This window comes from Strigops habroptila, chromosome 8 (assembly GCF_004027225.2).
Source record: "Strigops habroptila isolate Jane chromosome 8, bStrHab1.2.pri, whole genome shotgun sequence".
NCBI classification, from domain to species: domain Eukaryota; kingdom Metazoa; phylum Chordata; class Aves; order Psittaciformes; family Psittacidae; genus Strigops; species Strigops habroptila.
This window is the reverse complement of record NC_044284.2, coordinates 33,454,161-33,477,467: the sequence shown is the minus strand read 5'-3', so window position 1 is coordinate 33,477,467 and position 23,307 is coordinate 33,454,161. Positions and strand designations below refer to the sequence as shown.

Genomic DNA, 23,307 nt, shown 5'->3' with positions numbered 1-23,307 from the left:
TCCCGTGCTATGGGCAGGGACGCCTCACACTATACCATGTCATCCAAGGCTCTGTCCAACCTGGCCTTGAACACTGCCAGGGATGGAGCATTTACCACTTCTTTGGGCAACCTGTTCCAGTGCCTCACCAGCCTCACAGTAAAGAACTTCTTCCTTATATCTAACTTGAACTCCTCCTCTTTAAGTTTAAACCCATTACCCCTTGTCCTATCACTACAGTCCCTGATGAAGAGTCCCTCTATGGCATCCTTGTAGGGCCCTTCCGATACTGGAAGGCTGCTATGAGGTCTCCACCAGCTTCTCTTCTCCAGGCTGAACAGCCCCAATTATCATCCTGATCATATAAAGCTGCTTTGAAACTTACCACAGAACAAGGAATAATAATGAAAAATAAATACTAAACAGACTAAATTTAAGACAACTACCAATATATGCTTAAAAAACCCCTAACTGCTATAGTTAAAGATAATTCTGATTGTCAGAACAATCATCAGATATATGGGTTGTTTGTGAATTTCACATTTGAGGGAAAAAATTGAGTATTTTTTCCCAATGAACCATGTTAAAGACTGTACAAAGAAGCCAAAATAGAACCGTGAATGGTTTTGTGGGGGACAATTCCATAAAACAGATAATTTGGCAACACTGTATAAAGACACCAGCCATCTAAGAACAAATTTCTTCCCCCCCGTCAAAGTACTTGAAAATTAAGATATGGATAAAATGGAATTTAAATTCAGAATTTAAAAACATTTTCTCTTCAGACTTTTCTCTGAAATAAGCAGCATCGCAAGGTAACTGATGGTAAAGTTCCAAATTCCTGTGACATGCAAGAGAAGCAGATTAGCCACAAATGTCTCCTTTTCTCTCATTCTCTTAACAAGCTGTTCATCCAAAGATCAAGACACTGATAACTGTTTACCACCACCTTGCCCTTACAGAAGTCAACAGCAGCTACTATTTGTTGTCAGTTTTTTAAAACAATATCAGAAATAGGACTTTTTTCCTTAACTCTGTTTACTTTCAATTTAGTAATCTAATACAGAAGAAGCATCAAAAGACAGGATCTCTCCTACTATGAAGTTAAATTCTCTTGCTGTCATTTAAAAAAAATAAAGCTCTAATGAGACTACGAGACACTGCCACAGCCCTATTTAAGTGTCTGAATCTACAAGTTACTTTGATCTGCAACTAACAGCCAACAGGAAAATTTAAACTTGACCTATGTATAAAGCAAAACCAACCACAGTCTTTTTGCTACGCTCAGTAGAAACACATACACAAAAAAGAACCCATAGCAACACACAGATAGCTACAGTACATTTAATTTATGAAGTTTAAAAATACTTTAACCACAGGTTAAAGTATTAATTTTTAATAATTAATAAAAATTAAGGCGAACTTAATTTTTAGCACCAAGTTCGGCTCACAAAGTAGGTTTGTTAGAAGCCCTGTTCTTATGCATGCATACAGTCTCCCAAGCAATTAAACTACTAATTATGGAAGCGACTTGCTCAGCTATAAAAACACAACCCCTCAGCTGTGTAATGTAGCATGGGTCATTGCAAAGTGATCTCAGCTTACAACTCTGTTTTGTCATAGTATTGTACTTGTAGTACTTCAGTCATAGTTCTTCCACCACAACGCCCTTTCACATTTACTGTATTTAACAAAACAGCATGAAATCAGTAGGTTTTAAAATAATTTACCTCTCCTTTCATCATTCTAACTTTCGCCAGCCACCAGCCACAGGGTTCTTGGTCATTTGCTCGAGAGTAAACCTGAAAATGAGAACAGTAAGAAACACTGAAAGCACATACACAATTCACTTGCCAGCACAAACAATGAAGAATGAACACTGCAACTTTTCTAATTTTCACTAAAATGGCACAGTATTCTCCACAAAAATAACTTCTGTATTAATTACCCAGGCACGTGCTTCTTGCACAACTTATTATTTTGCCCTACGAGGAGGATTGTGACAGATTGCATTTGCATACATTACTGATAATCCAATAGAAATTTCTAGAGGAAACCTTGGCTCAACACTTATTCCAGGGTAATTCCTCACTAAATTCCAACACTGTCTTCACACTGAAGGTTCACACATAAAAAGTAACTCAATAATTAAGATTTTTGTTTTGTCCTTGGCTTGCTTGATATACCTAGTACTGAAATGAACTAAGTTACCATATGACTACATATTCCATTTTTAACAAACTCTACCAAGTTAATGCAAGATCAGATACAGAATATACAACTTCTAAAACTTTCCTCATCTTCTCTAAGTTTCATTTACTCCTTATACACTTCTAACAGGCCAAAGTCATTTGCAAGCAGACTAAATAAGAAACTTTTGAGAAGCAAGGAGACAGAAAATAATCCTTTACATTTAACCTCTCACAAGGACAACAAATAGCAGGTACTTCAAATAAAATAACAAAAAACCAGCACCTGTACTACATTGTTTCTTCAATTACTAGCCAAAACCTATAAAGGAATCCTAAAACAACTCATTACTTTGATTTTAAGAACAAGTAAAATAAAAAGCAGATTTACACTAATTACTAAAGATACTACAGTGACAGACTAATAAAACCATTACTAGATACATGCTCCATTTTAAATCTTCACTTTGGTAACATACTTAAAATTGTCATCACCACTTTGAATGGACAATCAGTTACCTATCAGGAGAGTTCATTAGGACAAACTCACCTCCACTTCATCTCCTTCACCAATTTCTTTCTTGATATCAGGGGGTGGCGGTAATCTGACTTCATTAAAGGGTACCTGGCGCTCTGGTTGCCAACTGGAAGTTGAAGAGGCATTACACATTATTTCTGGAATTTTCCTGTCTTTTTCTGGTTTTTTTTTAGAACTCTGAGTTTAGTTAAAACTCATGCTTTCCATATAATCAAGTCTGTTTCCTCACACACAAGCTTTATAAGCAAATGAACAATTCTGTCAACAAAAATAATATCTGGGAAGTTATTTAATGACAAAATTTTTAAATTAACTGAAAAATTTTAACTTGACTGGGTTCACTAAATGGCTTTCATAAAACCCCAGTGAAAAGATTATTAGATGACGTACTTACATTTCTACTGTTCAAGTCGTAACGCCTTTATACAGATATAAGCTTATCTTTGCAGGGCACCATGGGGTTCATCCATTTCTTCACCTCGTACTTAACATTTCAACTGCTTACAATCAATGTTTTACGTGTATCATGAAAATCTGACTCTGTCCGTTAACAAAATTTTACATTTCTACCTACAAGCTTGCTAACACTCCCCAATAAGTGCCTGGCAATCAGATTCAGTTCAAACCATACCTTTATATCTGCTTATCAGTAACAATTACTACTAGGCATATAAAATTTAAATTTTACCTTCTTGTACCTAAACGCTATATATTTTACTGTAGCTAGCTCTACAAAGTATTTTACTTGTAGAAGGGTATATTTTAGGCGCATTTTACAAAGATTACTGGAGCAATTCACATCCTCAGTGTTCTCCTGTAATTCCTTTTCCTTCTATTCTGTAAATGCCACAGAACACCATCAGCTGTTCCTCACTTTTTAAGTCAGAAACCCACCGAAGACTCTACACAGGTTAAAATAAAACCAGTGAAAAAAAACACCCCCCAAAGAAACATAGTGATTTAGAACATCTGAGGGACTTCAACAATATCTGTTAAAGCATTTCGATGTCCACCATTTATGCCTATCTTGAAGTTCAGATCAGGTACAGACAGGATCCAGAACCAACTTGAAATAAGGATTACTGCAAGTAATTGGTCTTGCTTACTTCCAATACATGCAGACACAGCAGCCTACATTAGTGGAACAAGTCTCAGCCTTAAGAGCAAAGGGCATTTCCCTATGAGATGGATACATTTATGTTTCCTCTGAAATGACAGCTTATGCTCAAGTACCTCACTTTATAAAAATGCAAGGTATCCATATAGCATTGCTCTAGCCATCATTATACACTATTTTTCTTTTAATTATAGCGCAACTTTGAAAAACAAGAAAAACCCATGAAGATTACAGATAGCTTTTGTCAAAGTCAGAAGGTATTTTGACCATAAAATGTTTTTTACACCTCATTCTATTTCTCAGAAATGGTGAAGGGGGCTGGCAAAAATCACTTGCAATTCAATTGTCCTTGTTGCAACTGTAATGATCAAACCTCAGGGTTTGGGTGTTTCCTTCCCCCTTCCTGCATTTGTGAAGTTATTACTCTCATAGATGCAAAGGCAAATAGTAAGACTCGACGACAAAATGCATTCCTTCAATGCTAAGTTACGTAAAACTTCAGTTTAGAAACAGTGTGAGCATAATAATCATAACTGAACAACAGGATCAAAAATGTTGCAAACTCAAATGAGCTGCTCAAAATTCTCTTGAGAATTTCAACTGCGCATTGTAGTTAAAGAATCTAGCAAATGGGAGTGTACATAAAGGTATGAACTGCCTACAATGAGATGCTACAACTGAAGAGACTTTGTACCTTCAACAAAATCTGACTGAAGTTGTAGTAGGCTAAATTTGGTTCCATCTCTAATCATCTAAAGAGAACTGCATCCACTAGAAACAGATGGGCTAATAATGACTTATCCCTATCAGCTGCAAGATGTTTTGGTATTTTTTATTAAAACAATGGGAAAGTGGACAAAAGGCTCAGTTCTCCAAATATGAGGAGCCAAAGTTCTGATGTCAAAAAAGACCAAAACTGGAGTATCTCACTGCTGAAACGCAAAACAAGATGTATTAAGAAATGGCTTCTGACTGGCTACAAATTACCTACTAAGAGGATCTGACAGAACTTACACCTAATGGATTATCCCAAATATCTGGCACAAATTACAAAAAAAGGGAGGTGCTTGCTTCTTACATGAGAGAGGTCTTTCTTTCAAGATGGCTGCTTCAAAATCCAATGGGCCTATATGAAATTGCACCTCAAGATCCAATTTTCCGTCTTACACTGTAATAGAAGTTTCTGGTTCCTGAAGCTTCTGCACTCATTCACCTCCCTACCTGCAAAAAACGTCTCTCAAAAGGATCAAGGACACCTGCCCAGAGATTAACTACTGCTATGGCCACAAAATCATCATTATCAATCTGTGCTAGTACATCAACTTTGGCAACCTTACAATAGCTGTAAATGAAGACTGGTTAACAACAGAAGAAAATGCAAACTGACCATTTAGACTGCCTTTAGCAGAGTTGATGTGTTAACTTGGTTATTGCTGATCACTATCTAACAGAATGATGCATTTCAGGACACGACACTTTTGCCAGCTTCATTTCTACTAAAGCCCTAAGGAATTTAACTTGGTAAATATGATAATTTTTCAGATTCACATCACAGAATAATTTGACCAGAACCATATACACGCTTCCTGGTAAGACATATTTTTGGTCAAAACACTACATATGTTGTAGCTCACTGTTTTTGGAACATGGCTGCTTCTGACAGACTTTCTGTAAAACACACAGATACTAAACACTAGAAACATGTTTGCCAACAATTAGACCCCTGCTGTGAACCACAGGCAGTTCTTTTAGCTTACTTGGTTTCTGATGTGAAAGTATATGCTTTGAAGGAAAAGAGCTTTCTACCTTGAAGAAAAGCAATATGGATTTGAATACAAAACTGAAGATTTGTCATATCTCTTCAGACCATGGACGGGATGAAAGACCCGATTTGGTTTTCTGTTTGTTGGGTTTTGGGGTAGGGGTATGAAAACCTAAGAGACAGTAATAACAAACTTCCATAACCACCTCAGTAAGTGTTAGCACAGATTACAGTTGCCAACTCATTCTCTAGCTGTTTTTCATAAAAGAAGGGCTAGAAAACACAGGTGAGAAAGAAACAAAGGCTGTATTTACAGGGTAAACCCTAGGATTACTTCCCCCCTCCTGAGAATTATTTTTATACACATGTATATACATACATATACATATGTGTGTATAATATACACACACACACCCCCCCTAGGATTATATATTCAGGACTATAAAATACTGTTTATAAACACACACTCCCTAGTATTACCTTTATTACCCAGCAATCTTTCTCGAAGAAAGGCTCAAAGACTAATCTACAGGTTGGCACTAGCAGAGTCTAGTAACAATTTTCACATCAAAAGCTGACACAGTTTTAGGATCTCCACCTAGCAACTAGAAGGGAAACAGGAAAGAGGATGTAGCTCCCAGAATATTCTTCCAGGTAATCCATGGTGTTATCAGTCTGAACACTGAACAACAGGTATTCATTTATACTTTACCACCCCATGGATTATTTTTGACTTGCCACTACAAGTTCCTAGTAGGACTGCTGTGATTATATATTAACTGAAAAGGGCCTCATGGATAATTCTTTCTCCAGATTTGCACTCCTTTCCTCCCCCCAACAAAAAAAAAAATAAAAAAATTGGATCTTTAGTCTAGATACACATATATATTTATTTTCTTAGTAGTTTAAAAGAAAAAGCAATCACTGTCAGGATACTTCTATCTGTTTCTCTCTGGTTGAGAACACTGATCAGTATTCCTCAGATCAGACATGTAGAGAATTGTTCATTTAACAGAAGTACTTCAGTATTTCGACCTTTTTGTGCTTTAGTGTCAGAGTATCAGGCCTCTGCCAACTGACTATTATTTTCATTCAATTTGGCTGTCACATATACAGGCATCACTAATGGTATCAGAAAATGTAAAGAAGTAACTTATAAGCTGAATTCTGATACAGTGATTCAAGAAGAGAGTTCATGGAGACTGTGAGCTATAATAGTGAACAGTGAGCCTGTACAAGTGTACCTTTCTTGAATGAAATCTACTTCCTCTTGATGTGAAAACCAAAAACCACCACCAAAACCACAAAACCAAAATAACAGCCTAACACTCAAATGATTTTTTTTAGTACTTACTTGTTTTCAAATACCACTGTGAGCGAGTCCTCATGAACATCTTTGATAAATCCCTAAAACAGAAGAAGTTTTGTTGTAAGAATGCATGTGAATTTAAGACAGAGCAGCAATTTCAATACAGCCTGAAACTAAGCCAAACAGCAGACCACCATTAATGCTGTGGTTCCAATCTAGCAAAGTTCCAAGACACAAAGCCACTGTTTGCATACGGTTGCCGATATTCTTAGTTGGCTATTCCAAGAAATACAGTGCACAGGGATTGTTTCAATGACTGCTCGAATCAAGCCAGCACACTTACAACTGAGAAGTCACTATCAGAATTTATAATTTTATCTACAGGTGTGCACAACTGTTTTAAAGGAACAAAAGCCCAGAGAAGCGGTAAATACCCCATCCCTGACAGTGTTCAAGGATAGGCTGGACAGAGCCTTGGGCGACAAGGGCTAGGGTGAGGCATACCTGCTCATGGCAGGGGGGTTGGAACTAGATGATCCTAAGGTCCTTTCCAACCGTAACTATTCTATGATTCCATGAAAATGAGTGAGATCCAGGCCCAGGGCCATTAGTACAACTCACCATACAACGTCAAATAGCTGTGCACAGCACTATTTGCTTTATAGGTGTTCTTCTCAACACAAAACTTAATCCCAAACAACTCTGGTTCCTTCAGAACAGTATGACAGGAAGTCTGGATAAAATTTGGCAATAGAGGCTGCCACAGAGGCAATTACGGTATCATTTGAACTATTAAACTGGGGACTGTACGAGACAAATACCTGTAGGACCTCACAGGAAAACGGAGAGAATACAGTATTTCATGGGGGTTTTTGTGTCACATTATTATGATATCAGGAACAATTGATGGGAAATCCCGCTTTCTTTCTTCTGAAAAACAAAGGTCTTCTTTGGGGGCTCTGCTGGTGTCAAAAAACTAAAGACAATGAATAATCTGATAGATACACTTGTACTTAAGTGTCGATGCAGAACTTAAGTTCCTACATCTCTTGGTTAAGGAAGGCAGGCACGTTACAAAAAATGGAGATAAAGGGACATGAAAGATCTTTCAAAATACTCCCTCCTGCTTTTGCTACTGCCTGGTGTTTGCCCAAGCAGAGGTCAAGGAAGACCCTGCAGTTTTAAAGGAGTAAGAGAGTTGCCTAGCTATGTTAAGAGAAGTTCCAAGAAATCTGTTGAATGGATTATATTCACTTAAGAAACTGCCAGCTGAAGAGGATGAAGAATATATCAAACTGTGCAAGGAGCAGCCAGCCCACAGAGGTATCATGTGTCAACTCAGGGAGAGATAAATTTTGACAGGGGAGATCCCTCAATGTAACAACGGACAGCAAAGGAGCCCATACTGACAGCTGGTTGCAAAGGGCCTATATAAACAAATTTCCTTCTACCTCAACCGTACTCGGGAAATGCTGTGAAGGCATTTGCTCAAACCCTGCTTTTCTCCTCCCTGAGGTTCACTCAAAACCATCTGGCAGCAACACAGAAGACTGGTTCTAGCAGAAAGCATACTGGCAACCCTGAACAAAGCAGGTCACAGCAAATCTCCGTCTTTGAAAGGTAAGCAACTGAAACAGTTGGCAATAAAATACACCTGTCATCAGGAACTTTTTGATTTAAAGAGAGTTTCTGGACAGGTAAACTGGACAGGAATACTGAAGTTACCTGTAGTACTTACTCACAAAATGTTAACTGCCTGAAGTATGTGTTAGCTAACATCAGTGATAAAGCAGAATTCTTACTAAATTTAGGCTACTAATGTCCCCTTTAAACACACTCCAACATGGGGATGAATTAACATGGCATAAAGTGCAGATAATAAGAGTTGCTCTACTAAAATTCATTCACACTCTATCCAGGGACAAAACACCCAAATCACAGCACTGCATAACAAGTTAATGCAGTCCAACGTTCTGCCAAATGACAACTTATCAACAGAAAGCAGTATTTACAGGAGGAGATTTAACTACCTACTATGGACAGCTATTTATCTGCATTCCAGGAATCTGTGATTCAGTATTAGTCTTCGCCTCTTTATGCTGCTTTATTTCATCACTGAACCTTACCTCTTATTTATGTTATTATATGCTCCCACAGTACTCAACATGGTAGGGGGCAGAATATGTATTTCATTTCTATGGTCAGCCTACAGTAGGTAAAAAATTATTCTACAGATCTGAATTCAGTTATCTTTCCTTTGGTAAAAAAAATAGAACTTCAGAACCAAGAGATTCAAGATCAGGTACGATAAACCATCTGAAAAACATTCAGAACATAATGCTCTGCAGAGTTTAGAAAATCCTGAATCCACTTAGTAGCTGCCAGTTTCATTACTAAGACAAAAGAAGCAGAAAAATGGAATCCCAACCACACTGACTTTCCAGGAATGGTACAAACAAGTTTAATATTCACAACTGATTCCAAGCTAAAGAAGAATGGGAATGTCCTACTGAAGAATGGGAAAGCCTAAATGGAACACTAATGCAGAGATATGACTAGCAGCAGACTAACAGCGGACACTGCACAATGTCAGCTGCACAAACAGAAACACTGAACACTTCTTAATAAAATCAAAAGTACAAATTCTGACAGCCTGTGTTATTTTATACTACCATGTGGGTTTCAGAAACTGCTTCACACAAGGAAGTCTTTCAGCATGCGTGCTGCTCTTCCCACATGAGAATATAATGCAGACTCATGGCTAGCAGACCTGCATGCAGTAACTTGCTTGAAATTATCTGAATAGTGTTTTGAATTAGCATTCTCAAACTCTCTCACTCCACAGTATTTATGTATGAAAAACACCCAAAATCAAATACAGTGTTTATGAAGTATGCACTCAGGTTCACAAATGGACATACGTAAAGCATTAAATAAAATTACATAATTTAAATATATTGTTGTGAGGCCTGAAAAAAATCTGATCACAGTCTAATTGTACAAAGAAAAGACTAATAGTGAAGGAGTAACATAAAAGTAAAAAATCCCAAGTACAATTCTTCCTTCTATTACCGATTTCTCTATAGCTGTGGATAAGAAATCGTATTTCCAATAACTGAAGCACAGCAGTCTATGAGGTATTATAGATTATATGGTTCGTTTTTAAGACAGCTAGAAATAATCAGAATTCAATATAGATTTTTAAATAGTTTTATAAGAAACTGTTCATTATTGCCAAGAAACATGCCAAAAGTATCATCGAAACATTTGTCAAAAGTGAAAATTCCTGCATACTACTTTCCTACTTACAACCCTGACCTTTACTATACACATTATCATCTGTTACAACTCCTAGATAAAAACAGAGAAATAGATTTCATGCATGTCAGGATGATATTTAATGTAATTTTTAAAGTACTGCAAGAGCCTAGAGCTTGGGTTTTTTGTTTTTGTGGTTAGCTGGTTTTTGTTTTGGTTTGGTTTGGTTTTTGGTATTTTTTTTTTTATTTTTTTTTTTTTTAAAAAGCTTTTACAAACACCTGTGACATTAAGGTATCTTGCAATACCAAGCACACTTATAATATTTATAACATCCCCTTAATATCCTAGTTTTCAGCTAGGGGTTTTGACGGAGTTCTTTACCAGTGAGGTAACCTATATAAATAGATATGTACTCAAAGCTAGCCATGTCTGATACCGTATCAAAACATTTTCTACTAAATTAAGCCATCATGCATTATCTTAACTTTTGCTCAAATGAACAAGTTTTGTTCATGAACAAATGAACTCCATTACTGAAATTTAATTTATCAATGTTGCCTAAGATAGATAAAGTTTGAAATGTTCTATGTTCCTACACACCATTCCATGTATCCTCAATTCCAAACAGAGGTGATGAGGCAGAGCTAACAGACCACCAAACACACCATCAATACACTGGCATCAAAACCACAGTGATGAACTGTGTCATCAGCAAGTAAGCTTACATGACACCTGTGTTTTTACTCATATGAAACTGTTGAGGGCAGGAACAGAAGAAAAACTGACATGACTTCATCTTGCCAGACCTCCAATTTGGACTGTCCAGATATCAGTGTCAGTCATTTGGTTTATGCTGTGAGCTGGATCTCTGCAAGTCCATGTACGCCCTGCTTGCTGCAGCCAAGCTCATGAGGCAGACAAGAGACTACACTGTACTACAGGCTATTAATGTGCTGGCTCCCCAGACACTTTGGTTCAGACCTGTCTCTGCCACTCACTTGGCAGAAGCCAGGCTCCCAACAGCAGCACCTGTAAAATGAGGGGATATCACTAGGACTCTTGTCTAGCTTTGGGATCAGAGATCCAGCAAACCTAACACAGGGCCACACCATTTTAAGTATGAACAAAAGGACAGGAAACTATCAATAGACCATTTGCCACCAAAATCACTACAGTTGAGAGTTCATCTCACTCTTTCCTTTTTACCTGGATTTTCTTCATAGATTTAGGATTAGGATCTGCTGACAACATAAACGGATCAAGACTTACTGACATGCCCTTAGAATGAACTGTATGTCTATGTGTGTATATAAACACACACACTTTTTTTCTCTCTAAATCCAGTTCCAGCCAAAGTCACAAAATCCATATAACAGGCAAAAGCAATCCAAGCCCCCTTTTCATCCTGCTTTCTTAAGTTTATCTGACCCCCAAGCAGGATGGCAGAGTCTAAAAAATGAAATGTTAGTTTAGTGGCAAACATTCTTCCCAGGATAGCCACAGTGTTGGCTTTTGAGTCACAAATACCTGCACGCTAAAAACTATACTAAGATCACCTTACCCACTGCTAAGCAAATTTCAAACAGTAAACACTTTGGCATCTGGTACGATGGACTGTTTCTGAATCAGTGACATCAAGGTCAAGAAACCTATATCCAATTACCAATCCTTTCACTCCTTTCAGAAGCAAGAACTGCCGGTATTTTTAATTAACATTCATATAACTGCTTCATGTAACGAATACATTAAATAATTATTGTTAAGGGATATATCACATGCTGACTCCTCTAGGAAATAATAATAAAAAAAAAAAAAAAATCAAAGCAAATCCAGGAAACCTGTAAATAATCAAATCCGTGGAAAAAAGACTGAACTTCATAAAGTATTATTTTCATTACAAGTGATTAGCTGCACCTGCTTATACAAGGAATTGATAAAAGAAAGCCACCTTGCCACAAAACATAAACATTACAAGCATGCATCAGGTAAGAGATCCTGAACTATTAAATCAATTTTAGCAACCACAGTTTAATTTGTAACATTACTGCTTACTTCCACTCACAGTCATAATTATAATTTGTAAATTCAAGGGTCCTTATGACAGACAGTTATGAAAGAGCTTCAGTGCTGAATCCCCTGGTTTAGGCTTAGTCATGAAAGCCTAAATGACTCACATTTCTTATACTGCTTTCTTCATATACATATTCCCAAAGGGCAAAGCTCCTGAAAGACACCCTCCACTGATGATGTACATCAGCAGTCAATAATCACAGCCTGTGGCATCTCTCTTTTATCAGCCTAAAAGGGGCAAGCAAATGGCTTATCAACAGCAGTAATGACTACACATACTTTCTGCACTGGTCTATACAACTTTCAAGAGATCAGGCACAACTCTAAAATTTCCCACCCATTAGGGTTAGATATAATAAATAAGTGCTGACCATTGCAAGACAGAGAGATCCTTGAAGGAAAAAAAAAAAAAACCCAAAACAAAAAACCAGTCATTCCAGCTACCATGTTTCCTGGTGCGGTAACTGGGTACTGGGTACAAACAGCTGTGTAAGCTACACTCTTAATGACAGTTTCCCACCTTGATATCCATCAAGCTAGAACCATACAAGAGAATTCAGAGTTGTTTTCAAAGCCACTAATGAAAAAAAGTAAGGAAAATTAAAACGCCATTATACTTTTTTGTTGATACATAAACTTCTTCTTACACCAAACAGCTCATCATGCTTTGAAAACGTACACATGGAGAAATGCTGCATGCTTCTCTTTCATCATTTTTCCCTTAGTAGTATTTTGGCTAGTCTCTACTTTGAGACCGATACCAATTCCTACTACCAGCACTTCGGTTAGTCCTGTTATCAGAACAACTGCACCTCTTGAAAGAGGAACATACCAAGAAGGAAGCACTTTAGAACCTGTAAACTAAAGGTTTAGTTTCATTCTAATTCACATTTTTATCTACTTTATGCCCTGGCATAATCTACAGAGTTACTATTCTAGAACAGAAAGACTGCAAGAGCATGCAACACACGAGTCAAGTTCTCAGCACTTCCAAGTCCCTACAATGAGGAACACACTGGATTTTTCAGAGGACCGTTATCTGGTGTTCAATTTAGGTACCCTGGTCTCATTTTATTGTAAGGCCCAACGTGCTTCATGTAAGCTGACATCTGAAGTCATGAATAACGTGCAGAAGAGGGCTCTAATTTGCATACAAGTGGGCATATGCAGGCTGAGATACTGCACAGAGCAGAAGCTTTTGTCTTGCTCTTGCCCAGAGCTGCACAGACACCCTTCACAACTGGCAGGACCAGAGGCAATGGGCACACACTGAAACACAGCTCCTGTATGAATTTGCCCAGAGCTGCAGACACACTTCATAACCGGTAGGACCAGAGGCAATGGACACAAACATACAGGAGATCCTGCATGAATGTCAGGAAACACTATTTACTTATTTTTACTGAGAGGGCGACTGAACACAGGTTGCCCAGGGAGGTTGCGGAGTTTCCATTCTCAGAGACACTCAAAAGCCACCTGGACATGGTCCTGGGCAACTGGCTTTAGGTGGCCCTGCTTGAGCAGAGTGTAGACAGGATGACCTTCCACAGTCTCTGCCAGCCTCAACCATCTGTGATTCTGTGAATTACTTAACGATCTTAATGACACAGAGAACCATGATCCTGAAAATGCTGCAGTCATGCCAAGATAAGGCTGGGAGTATTCAACTTTCACTCTCTCCAACCCACTTAGAGGCCAAAAAATCCAGGTATTTTTAGCCATTTCACATTAAAAAGAGATAATAATTAAAAAAAATAAAATAAAAAATCTACAATCCTAAAGATAAAAAAAAGAAAACTTGCAATCTAGCACTCACCTACAAAGCATCAACCTTTCTGCCCTCAGGAAGCCCTAACCACACCTCTAATATATGCAAATCCTTAACTAGCAGGGTTCATTAACCCTGTCCATTCTCCTCCCTGTTCCACAACACAAACCTCACTTTTTTTCAGATGACCATAACCACTCTGAGCCCCATCAGTGCCATCTGTCCTCTAAAGACAGTGGGTGCTCAATATTACGATATATGCAAAGTCTTCTGAGCCACAGGGAGTGGCTAAACACTGGCTCCACTGTATACTGGTTGCAAACCTGAGATAAAATACAAGGTAAATGCTGTCCTGTTCTCTGGATTATATTCCTTATTTAAAGCAAACAAAAAAAAAAAAAAGAAAAACCCAAACAAACAAACAAACAAAAAAAAAACCAACACAAAAACCCCAACCAAAAAAACCCCCAACCAACCTTTAAATTGGTTTGGAAATTTATAAATAAAAGGTTATAATATTTTTTGTACAGGACAGAGCATAAAAATGTTAACTTGGGGTCTCTGCCACAACCACAGTTACTGTCTGCCAATTTACGCATCATGAAAAAAATGTTTAGACTTTTCATGTATTTTAACAAAGAAGATAATTTTCCTTACTAATTTATAACAACTATCGTGTATACATATAATTACACATATGAAGAATTCCCTGTTAAAACTGAATTTTACTAAAATGAAATATTATTATAGGAACAACAGAACCAATAAAGAACATAATTTACGATGGTCCTACCTCTAATAACTACTGAAAACCCCACTAAAATGTTCCAACAGATTTAATAACTACATTTATTCTACCACAGCTAAATTGCAAATCATATTAACAACTCATTAAAAAAAAAAATCTGACATGTAATTGTTTACATAATTATTTGGGGTTTATCTCTGTTGGCATAGCAGGATCCTTCTCATCTCATTTACTGGGAGGTATGCTGTGGTAATCAATCTGAATTCAGGCTGTTCTGAGGACAAACCTCAAACTTCATCTTACACAAATTCTGCTTTTCAGAAAATTTCTGCCACCTTCTTTCTATACGGTGACATGGGGCTTAGACAAGATGAACCTATTCCCATTATCTTACAAGTGCTACTATCAGTGCTGTCAGTGTCCAAAATAGGATACTTTCTAAATAAGACTGACACACACCTGCCTCCTTTGCTTCAGAAACTTTAAACAGAAAGTTACCAGTGGTGTCATTTAGTTCCAAAATGTGCACATAACCTCTGCCTACCTCAACAGTAAGACTCACAAAATGGAGTCACTCACTGCATTTAGCTCACAAGAATAACCTTCTGAAATTGTGTTTCAGTTTGGTTTATTAGGTTTTCATTTTTTGGGGGGTTCTGCAGGGTTTTCCCCTCCTCCACATTTACAGCGGATTATTGAGTTGGGGCTTTAGTCCCTATGGGTCCAATCACTCTAAATTCACTTCATTCAGCAGGAAAATGCCATCACTGGACTTAATCGCCATTTCATTGATCTGAAAGCCATTAATGCCACTTTTAAGTAAAACTTTTGCTTTTGTTCGTCACTGCTCATAGGGCTAAAGCCACGTGATAGTCCTGATCCAAGCTTGGCAATTTTCATTGACTTTGGAGGAGACATCACCATTGCAGATTTTAAATTTTGCTTATTGTAATAAATTCTATGCACACAGATCCCTTCAGTCCAAGAATTCAGTACACCTAATGCTCCCATTAGTCTCACATTCCTCTTAAGCAGAAGAAACAACTAAAGCTGTCTAAGATCGCAAGGTAAAAAATGGAAAGCTAAGAAGAGTGTCTCCAAAATCTGGGCCAATGGGCAGGCAAAAGAAAAAAATAAAATAAAATCAATTCTATTGGGAGTATCCCATTCTAAATATGAAAGACTCTGACATTGGTTTCTGTGTGGTATTTCAAGTCCAATTAAAAATTTATCCAATTTACAAAATTTAAAATCCACTGATTTTGGAAAAAATTTAAGAGGCTTACCTAGTAAGGGGATATAGCTTACCTCATTACATTCTTTCCTTATAACAGGATCTCCTATTTGTCTCTTTTAATAGACAGCCAGTTGAAAGAACTAACTCCTGAAGTCAGCTGGTTACAATCCTTTAAACACCAACTGCCTTTACATACTGTACAATGACCACATGACTTCGAAGCCAAATCCACAGCTGCACACAGGAAATCCAGGGAAAGAGAGAAAGGAAAAAAAAAAAAAAAAAAGGAAAAAAAGACCCCCTACTCCACCCCCCCCCCCAGTGTAATACTGCATGTGCAACAGCACACTGTGCATGTCGTTAGGCACAATAGCTAGAGAGAGTCCTGAGATTAATACTCCCAGATCATAACTACACTGCATGCTCACAATACTGGCTGGAATCAGTCCTCCTGGAAAGGAAGACAGAAGGCTATTGCCATAAAAAGAGCTGGGATTCTTAAACATCTGAAGCCAGGCTTAGGGGAAAATGACTGACGGGCAACAGCTGAGAGTATATTGCATTGATCCTCTAACATCCTGACATTCCAGGGAGGGTGATGGCGAAGGAAGCTTTCCGATGACATAAATAAACTCGAAATCTTTACAGAATTATTTAAAATATTTTAGTATTATTATTATCTGCTCAGTTCAGCCCATCCCACCCAAAGCCCCTACTTCTTCCAAAAATACCCTCCCCACGCCCACCCGCACTTTCCAAAATGAAGGCTGAGCGAATCCCGGTGCCGTGCATCTGCTCTCCCTCGGCCCAGCCAGCGCTCTCCCTCTCCGACACACGAGCCTCCCCTGAGAAGTGCCTTATCAGCCCGCCTCGTCCCCACCTTCCCCAGCCACCGCCGCCCCGCTCCATCCCCGCCGCCCCTCGGCCCCCTCCACTCACGCCGACGCCCCCCGCTCCCTTCCGTAGCCCCCTCCCCTGCCGCCCCCACCACACCCAGACACCTTCCCCCAACGCCCTTCCCCCCTCACCTTCCCCTCCTCCGCGGCCCGGCGCAGGGGCTTCCCCCACGGCCACTGCCGGCCACCCGCCTGCGGCCAGGTGCGGAACCGCCGGGCGGCCGCTCCCCGCGCTACCCGCGCCGCGCCGGGCCCGCCGCCGCACCCTCCCCACGCCGGTACCTTGTAGAAGGCCCCGTTAGAGCCGCGCACTTCCACCGTCAGCTCCTCCATGTTGAGAGCGCAAAGGACGCCGGGACGTGCTTCTAGAAACTGTCACCACGGGGGGGAGCGCTGCCGGACTCCCCCTCCCCCTCCGCCCGCCCCCCGCGGGGTGGGGGCGGCTTCGGCACCGCCCCGCCCCTCCTTCCCCCGCGGCGCGCGGTGGGTCTGACCACGCCGCGGGCAGGAAGGGGGGAGCTCACTGCAGGGGAAGCGGGGCGTTCCCTGGGGGCAGGGCTGCCGGCCGCCGCCGCCTCCCCCCGCCGCGGCCGGCGGGAGTGGGAGCTGCCGGCTGTCGCGCGCTCTCCGCTAGTGGCCGGTGCGGTGGTTGAGGGGGATCGCCAGCCGCCCGCGCTGATCCGGAGGTCCGGCTGCCCTGAGGCGCAGGTGGCCCGGCAGCCTCGCCCGGCCCCCGTGGGAGCGCCCAGCGTGCGCCAGTGGAGGAAGTAGCGGCGCTGGCGCTGCAGGCCGCAGTCAGCGCTGCAGGGAAAATGCAGTGTTTTGTTTGTTTTGTCTTTTTTTTTAATCTCTTCAGAAGGCCGGGCCCTAGGGGACACCTTCCGTTCCCGAGCCGCCCCAGGCGGCCTGGCGTGTCGCCTAGTGCAATCAAGATGGTGCCCGTCATTCACCCGTGCACCCTGCTTTCACGTTGGCGTTGTTCAGGTGCCTTTGTCCCTCCCGTGCTCCGGCCTGCCTTGGGGGGCGGGAGCTCCCCCGTTCCGCGCTCGATCACACACCAGCGGCCCTTTCTCGCGGGCCCGGCGCCGGAGGCGCTTCGGCAGTGCTGAGGCGAAGTGAGGGATCGCTCATCTGCAGCCTGGCCTTTCTTACTCCATGTACTGTTGCAGAGAGGAAAAAAACGCTATAGAATGACTTTGCTATTCGATGACCCTCACAACACAACCGGTCCTGTTTGCTATGAGGTCAATGCTCGCATAAGCTTAGTCATGCAGAGCTTGATGAAAGGCCTGTATCTTTGCCAAATGCATATATATTTTTTTTCAATAGCTTCAAATATCAATAACAGTACTTTCAAATGCCCTTTCTACTGATCTTTGCCATTAGATGTCAGCCCCAAATGAAGAGGAGTACATCGCAGTATTATACCCATCAAATGTTTTCATTTTTAAGTTTTTCCATGTTAATCTCCCATTGCAGCTTTTTTGCCAGTGTTAGCCATGTCTGTCAGAGGGGTGAGCATTTTGGATAGTGCAGGCATAAGTTTCGAGAAAGCTGGATACTGAACAAATGTGTTACGGCTGAGGGAGAGGTGGGTTCAACATCAGCCTCGCTTGCATGCTGCTGGCTAACCCCACGCACGCCAAATGGCTAGCAGGCAACTCTTGGACCATTTATACTCTGTGTTTGTATAATCCAGTGAGTAATCTGAGGGTATGGGGATGAGCTGCAGGCCATAGGTGGAGCTGGAGTTACAGGCTTTGTGGTCAGTAGGGCCTTGTGTCATTGTGGTGTAGCATGAAGGGAAATGAGACACAAATTAATGGGGAAAAAATCCCAATAGGCTCTGCTTGTTCCAAAGAGCACAGTGTTTTTCCACTCAATAACTAATGTTTTTGTTTGGCTGTGAGGTAGCGTTTGTAAAAAAGGCAATTATGTGATCTGCTGTTTTCCCATGCTATGTGCATGAATATTTTCATTCTTGCATAGTATTTATTCTACAGGAATGTTGGAGGGTATCCTTTATTATTAATATTGTTTAAGCCTTTAGAAATTACCCACAATTTACTCTGTGCATGGTGCCTAGGCCATGAATAGGTAAGAGACCCCTTGTCACAAAATGGTCAATGCCGCCTTTCCTATTGGCTCAGAACTTTCCAGGATAAACTATGAAACCTGATAACATGAAGCAGACAGTTGTGCTACAAAACATCTCTGCCAAAAATTTTCATTGCCCCAAGGTTGAATAGCCTTAGGGTCATTTATTCAGCTTCCAAGACACAGACTCAATATCAACTGGTAAAAAGAGGTGTTCAGGTTTGGGTTTGGTTTGGTTTTGTTTTGGTTTGGTTTGTTTTTTTAAAAAAAACCAAGCTGTGCACGAGTTGCTGTCCCCAGGGGTAAACACAGGACACATTAAAAAAAATTACTTCAGAACTGCGTGAGGTGCCGGTGTCCGCATTTGCAAAATGGGGCACAGCTCTGGTCAGTAATGATAACAAGAACTGGCTTGAGCCAACACAATCTGCATCTGAATTTGCCTGATAAAATTTGTTTTTCTGGAAGTGTGCACATGATAGTACTTAAAGGGGCAGGGTTGTTTACAGATTAATATTGAGGCAGATTGCTATACCTAGGTGAAAACTGGGGTAAAAAAGGGTTATTAGGTTGGGGGCCATAATTGTAGCACATCAGTGAGACTGGTGAGGATGAATCTCTTTTATATTTCACTTAATGTAAAATTATAAGTAACTACTAAATTGAACTAAGTATTTATTGAAATAAGAAATGGTTGGATCCTTTCTCTACTCAGTTTCAGGAACTCAGAAGTCTTCCTCTGATAGTAGCTAGTTACAGCTTCTTTCACAAGACTGCGTAAGGTGATCATTTTCTAATTTTCATTTGGCAATACCCGCAGTGAAACTGCCACCTGCATTTCATAGAGCCGTTCTGGTCAGGGAGATGCTATGAGTAAGCCTAGTTGAACCACTCTCTATCCTCTGTTGAAACTATTCAGTGACGCAGGAGGAGAGCAAGCTTCATCATGCCAGAAGGATGGTAAGCAAGAAGTAGTAGGATTCTGTATCCGTGGGGTCCGTGGTTGGAATGACCAGGAAAAGGGTTTGCTTATTTAAGTGAGCAAAAAGAAGGGTAAAGGATTAAACACTGGAGGATTAGGATTGTTGTCTTCAAATACATCAAGGCACATAGAAGGGATGATTACCAATGAGAGACTACGACTAGAAAAGACAGAAAATATGACTAGCAAAAGGACTCCCAAATATGTATAGGCTGACCATTAATAAATTTAGTCTGGAGATTAGAGGTTAAAATGGAAGGTTGAGGAAGCTTCGAGAACAACCTTTCAAAATGAAATAATGATAGTTAATAAAGCCTGCCTACTTTTAGGATGAAAAAAGCTTTTATGATGGTGATACATCATGAGCAATATAAACCATATTTTGAAGATAGGAGACTTTGAAAGTATTGATTCCAACAAATAATCAACCCCCACCCCCATCCTTCCAAATGCCATTGTCTAAAATTCAGGAAGCTTGTGGACAAACTGGAGAGGGTTCAGGAGAAAGCCACAAAAACAGGGATTGAAAATGTAGCTCATGGTGAAGCAATATCATAGCAGAGTTTTAATATTTTGGAAGAATGATTTTTGGCCACAGTCTGCAAATACCAAGGTAGGAAAAAAATTGTAAAGGCCTCTTTAGATGCCTATCACCTGCAGTTTTTAAATTAAGATTGGATATTCCTTGGTTCATACAAAAATGAATTCATGGAAATATTATCATCTGTGTAACTGAAGGTCGGTATGGAGTTGTACTACTGGGACCTTCTGACATCAGACTCTCTTAAATACTCATCCACAAGCAGACAAATTTTAGCCATTTTCAGGAACTTGAGCAAGAGTAAGACAACTATAGAATCGACAACATAACTCCTCAAAACAGTGATGAAGAATGAAGAGGTGCAAAAATTAATAGCCCTTTTAAACTGTTAGTAGTCTGAGAGCTTATTTGGGGGGGGGAAGGAAATGTAGTTTTAAACTAATCAGTCACTTATCTGCCAATTAACTCAGTGGCTTTGCTGATACCAAACCAAGGGGTATCACTGTGTTTTACTGAACATATTGCCCACCCTTCAGAAAAATAAAACCCCGGAAGCATACTTAGCTCATTTCATAAAAAATAATTAGGCAAAAATCAAGGTCAGTTAAATGAAAACTTGTGCATTTACTCACAAATGCAGAATGAGCAATAATGCAGTAGTAATGCAGTGATAACCTGGGTCTTACATTCCATTCAGGGAAGGGAAGTGCTGACACTTAGCAACTTGTGCCATAAAAAAATAATAATAAAAATTAATCTAGATTCGCCTTTGAGTAAAAACCTCTTCTGTTCAGTTGCTCATTCTGACATTTTGGCAGAAGGCTCATAGCTGTGAGACGTCCATACAGAGACATTCCAGCCTTAGCAGAAGCTTCAGCAACTGGCAGCACTTAGACCCTCTGTAAATTACTGCGCATCCCTAATCTTCAGTGCAGACAAGCAACACAGATGAATATTAGAAGGATATTACTAGATAAGATCATACTGGCCTCATGTCTTACCAAATGATAAAACTACATTACAACTCAGAAAAAGTCATGGAGAATTCTTTTGAAAAATTACATGCTTCTGAGTATGGGGGGGTTTACTCATTTACGTGTTTGTTTTCTTTGCTCCACATGTTGTACTTGGGTAGCAGAAGGAAGTTTGTGAGACTTGTAACATCAGCTCAAAGTGACTTGTGCAAGTAGAGCAAGGGATCTAATAGTTTGTAGCACAACACTGGTGTTAAGGCATATGGTCTCGATAGAGATTGTCCTGATGGGCTGCCACTGTATAAAGGGCCAATGGTTTGTTGTTAAAGTTGAAAGAAAACTCCAAAAGAAAAACCTGTGTTTTGTTTTATTTCGTCCTTCACTGTGATTTTTGCACTACTTGACTATTGAGCTGAAGAAGGAGAATAGTCTCTACCAATTTTCAGCAGCTTTTTACAAATACATTCTTGATCTTTACAAATGAATGAATATTTGTCTGGAGGTTAGCTGAACTGAGTGTGCCATACCCAGATACATCTGCATGCACTGTAAGCAGACACCACTTCTGAAAATAGGATCCACAAAAGATGTTGCTAAGTGAGTGTATGTAAAAACATTTTTGTGCAGTGCAGCTTAAAACCTTCTGTCTGGTATAGAAATCAAAGAAAGAAAAAATCACAAGTGTTCCTCTGATTGTAAATTAACTTTTGTAGTTATTTACACATTCCTTGAAAGGGAAAATATTTGGAGCTAGTTCATTTTTTTGTATTATGGCTGATAGCACTCACATTTATCTGTGTCCAGAACTTAAAAGGTTTCACAGTTAGAGGGTTAAAAACCTGCTATGTTTAGAAGGATAAGAAATGTTAATAATCCACAGTAGGTGTTTACTATTACATTCTACTTCCTGTTAATACAGACTAAAAAAGAAAGTCACTGAGCTAATTAAATTACGTAAGGAAGACATCACGATCCAATATTAAAGGAAAATTGGGTTTGACTATAGTCTGTATTTATGCTGAAGTAATGAGTAATATGACTCAGGTTACATTTGTTCAAAGTCCACAAGATAATGTGCATGCTCAGGAAAAGAAAAATATACATCCAGGCAACAGACTACTATGTGAAAACAATTTCACACTGAATGACAACATATGAACCCTGTTTTTTCATGCTGGATGACCTTCTGGCTTACCATTACTTGGCTGGTCTTCCTGTTTCTCAGTAGCAGCACAGCAAAGTAAGCAAAATAAAAGTTTGTGTCATCCTAAAAGCAAAGAGAAGCACTAGGCAATGCCCACTGTAAGTGCAATGTTCATTCTGGCACAATGCAAAGAAACTGCAAAATCATGTCACTGAAATTTTAATGAACTAAACTGAGAACACTGCTGTTTAATGGACTTTATGCAGTGGTCTGAAGCTCATCCATTCACAACACAACTTTTCATGGGGTTGGTTTGGTTTGGTAATTTTCATTATCGCTTTGCATCTGCTTTTTTTGAATTCATATGAATGCAGCTGACCAAAAATAACCTTGTGCTTGACTTAGTTCCAAGCCAGGAAGTGAAATCTGCTGAGCACCAGAGAGGAACCTCTGTGATAGTGTGAAGTCATGGTGAAGTTAGGGTGTGGAAAGGCCTGTCATAGTATTAGCTTTAGATATCCAAGCCTAGAAGTTCTCATCTCCAAGAGTTATATCCTTCATATCACTGTTGTCACTCACACAAACTCAAATGAGTACTGTCCTCTGAATACTTTTAATGGAAACTAGGAAAGGAGAGTATTTTTTCTCTATTGCTGATCCAGTTTTCATCTTTGATCCTCAGAGAAGTCTAGACT

At 39.8% G+C, this 23,307-nt stretch overlaps 1 protein-coding gene across 6 annotated transcripts in view; it reads right to left on the bottom strand.

The window, feature by feature from the left end:
• The window catches only part of FXR1 (FMR1 autosomal homolog 1), a 39,250-nt gene extending 21,934 nt beyond the window's left edge, over positions 1-17,316 (bottom strand). For 4 of the 6 annotated variants that reach the window (XM_030496071.1, XM_030496072.1, XM_030496074.1 and 1 more), the window contains exons 1-4: positions 17,157-17,316; positions 6,940-6,992; positions 2,719-2,812; positions 1,710-1,781 (exon numbers count right to left, since the gene is read on the bottom strand). In XM_030496071.1, coding sequence (XP_030351931.1) covers positions 1,710-1,781; positions 2,719-2,812; positions 6,940-6,992; positions 17,157-17,207 — 270 coding nt within the window. In that variant the 5' untranslated portion in view covers positions 17,208-17,316. Of the gene's footprint in view, positions 1-1,709; positions 1,782-2,718; positions 2,813-6,939; positions 6,993-16,724; positions 16,748-17,006; positions 17,026-17,156 lie in introns of those variants that run through there. The other 2 variants (XM_030496075.1, XM_030496076.1) reach the window with 2 other exon arrangements.
• Positions 17,317-23,307: the final 5,991 nt, after the last annotated feature.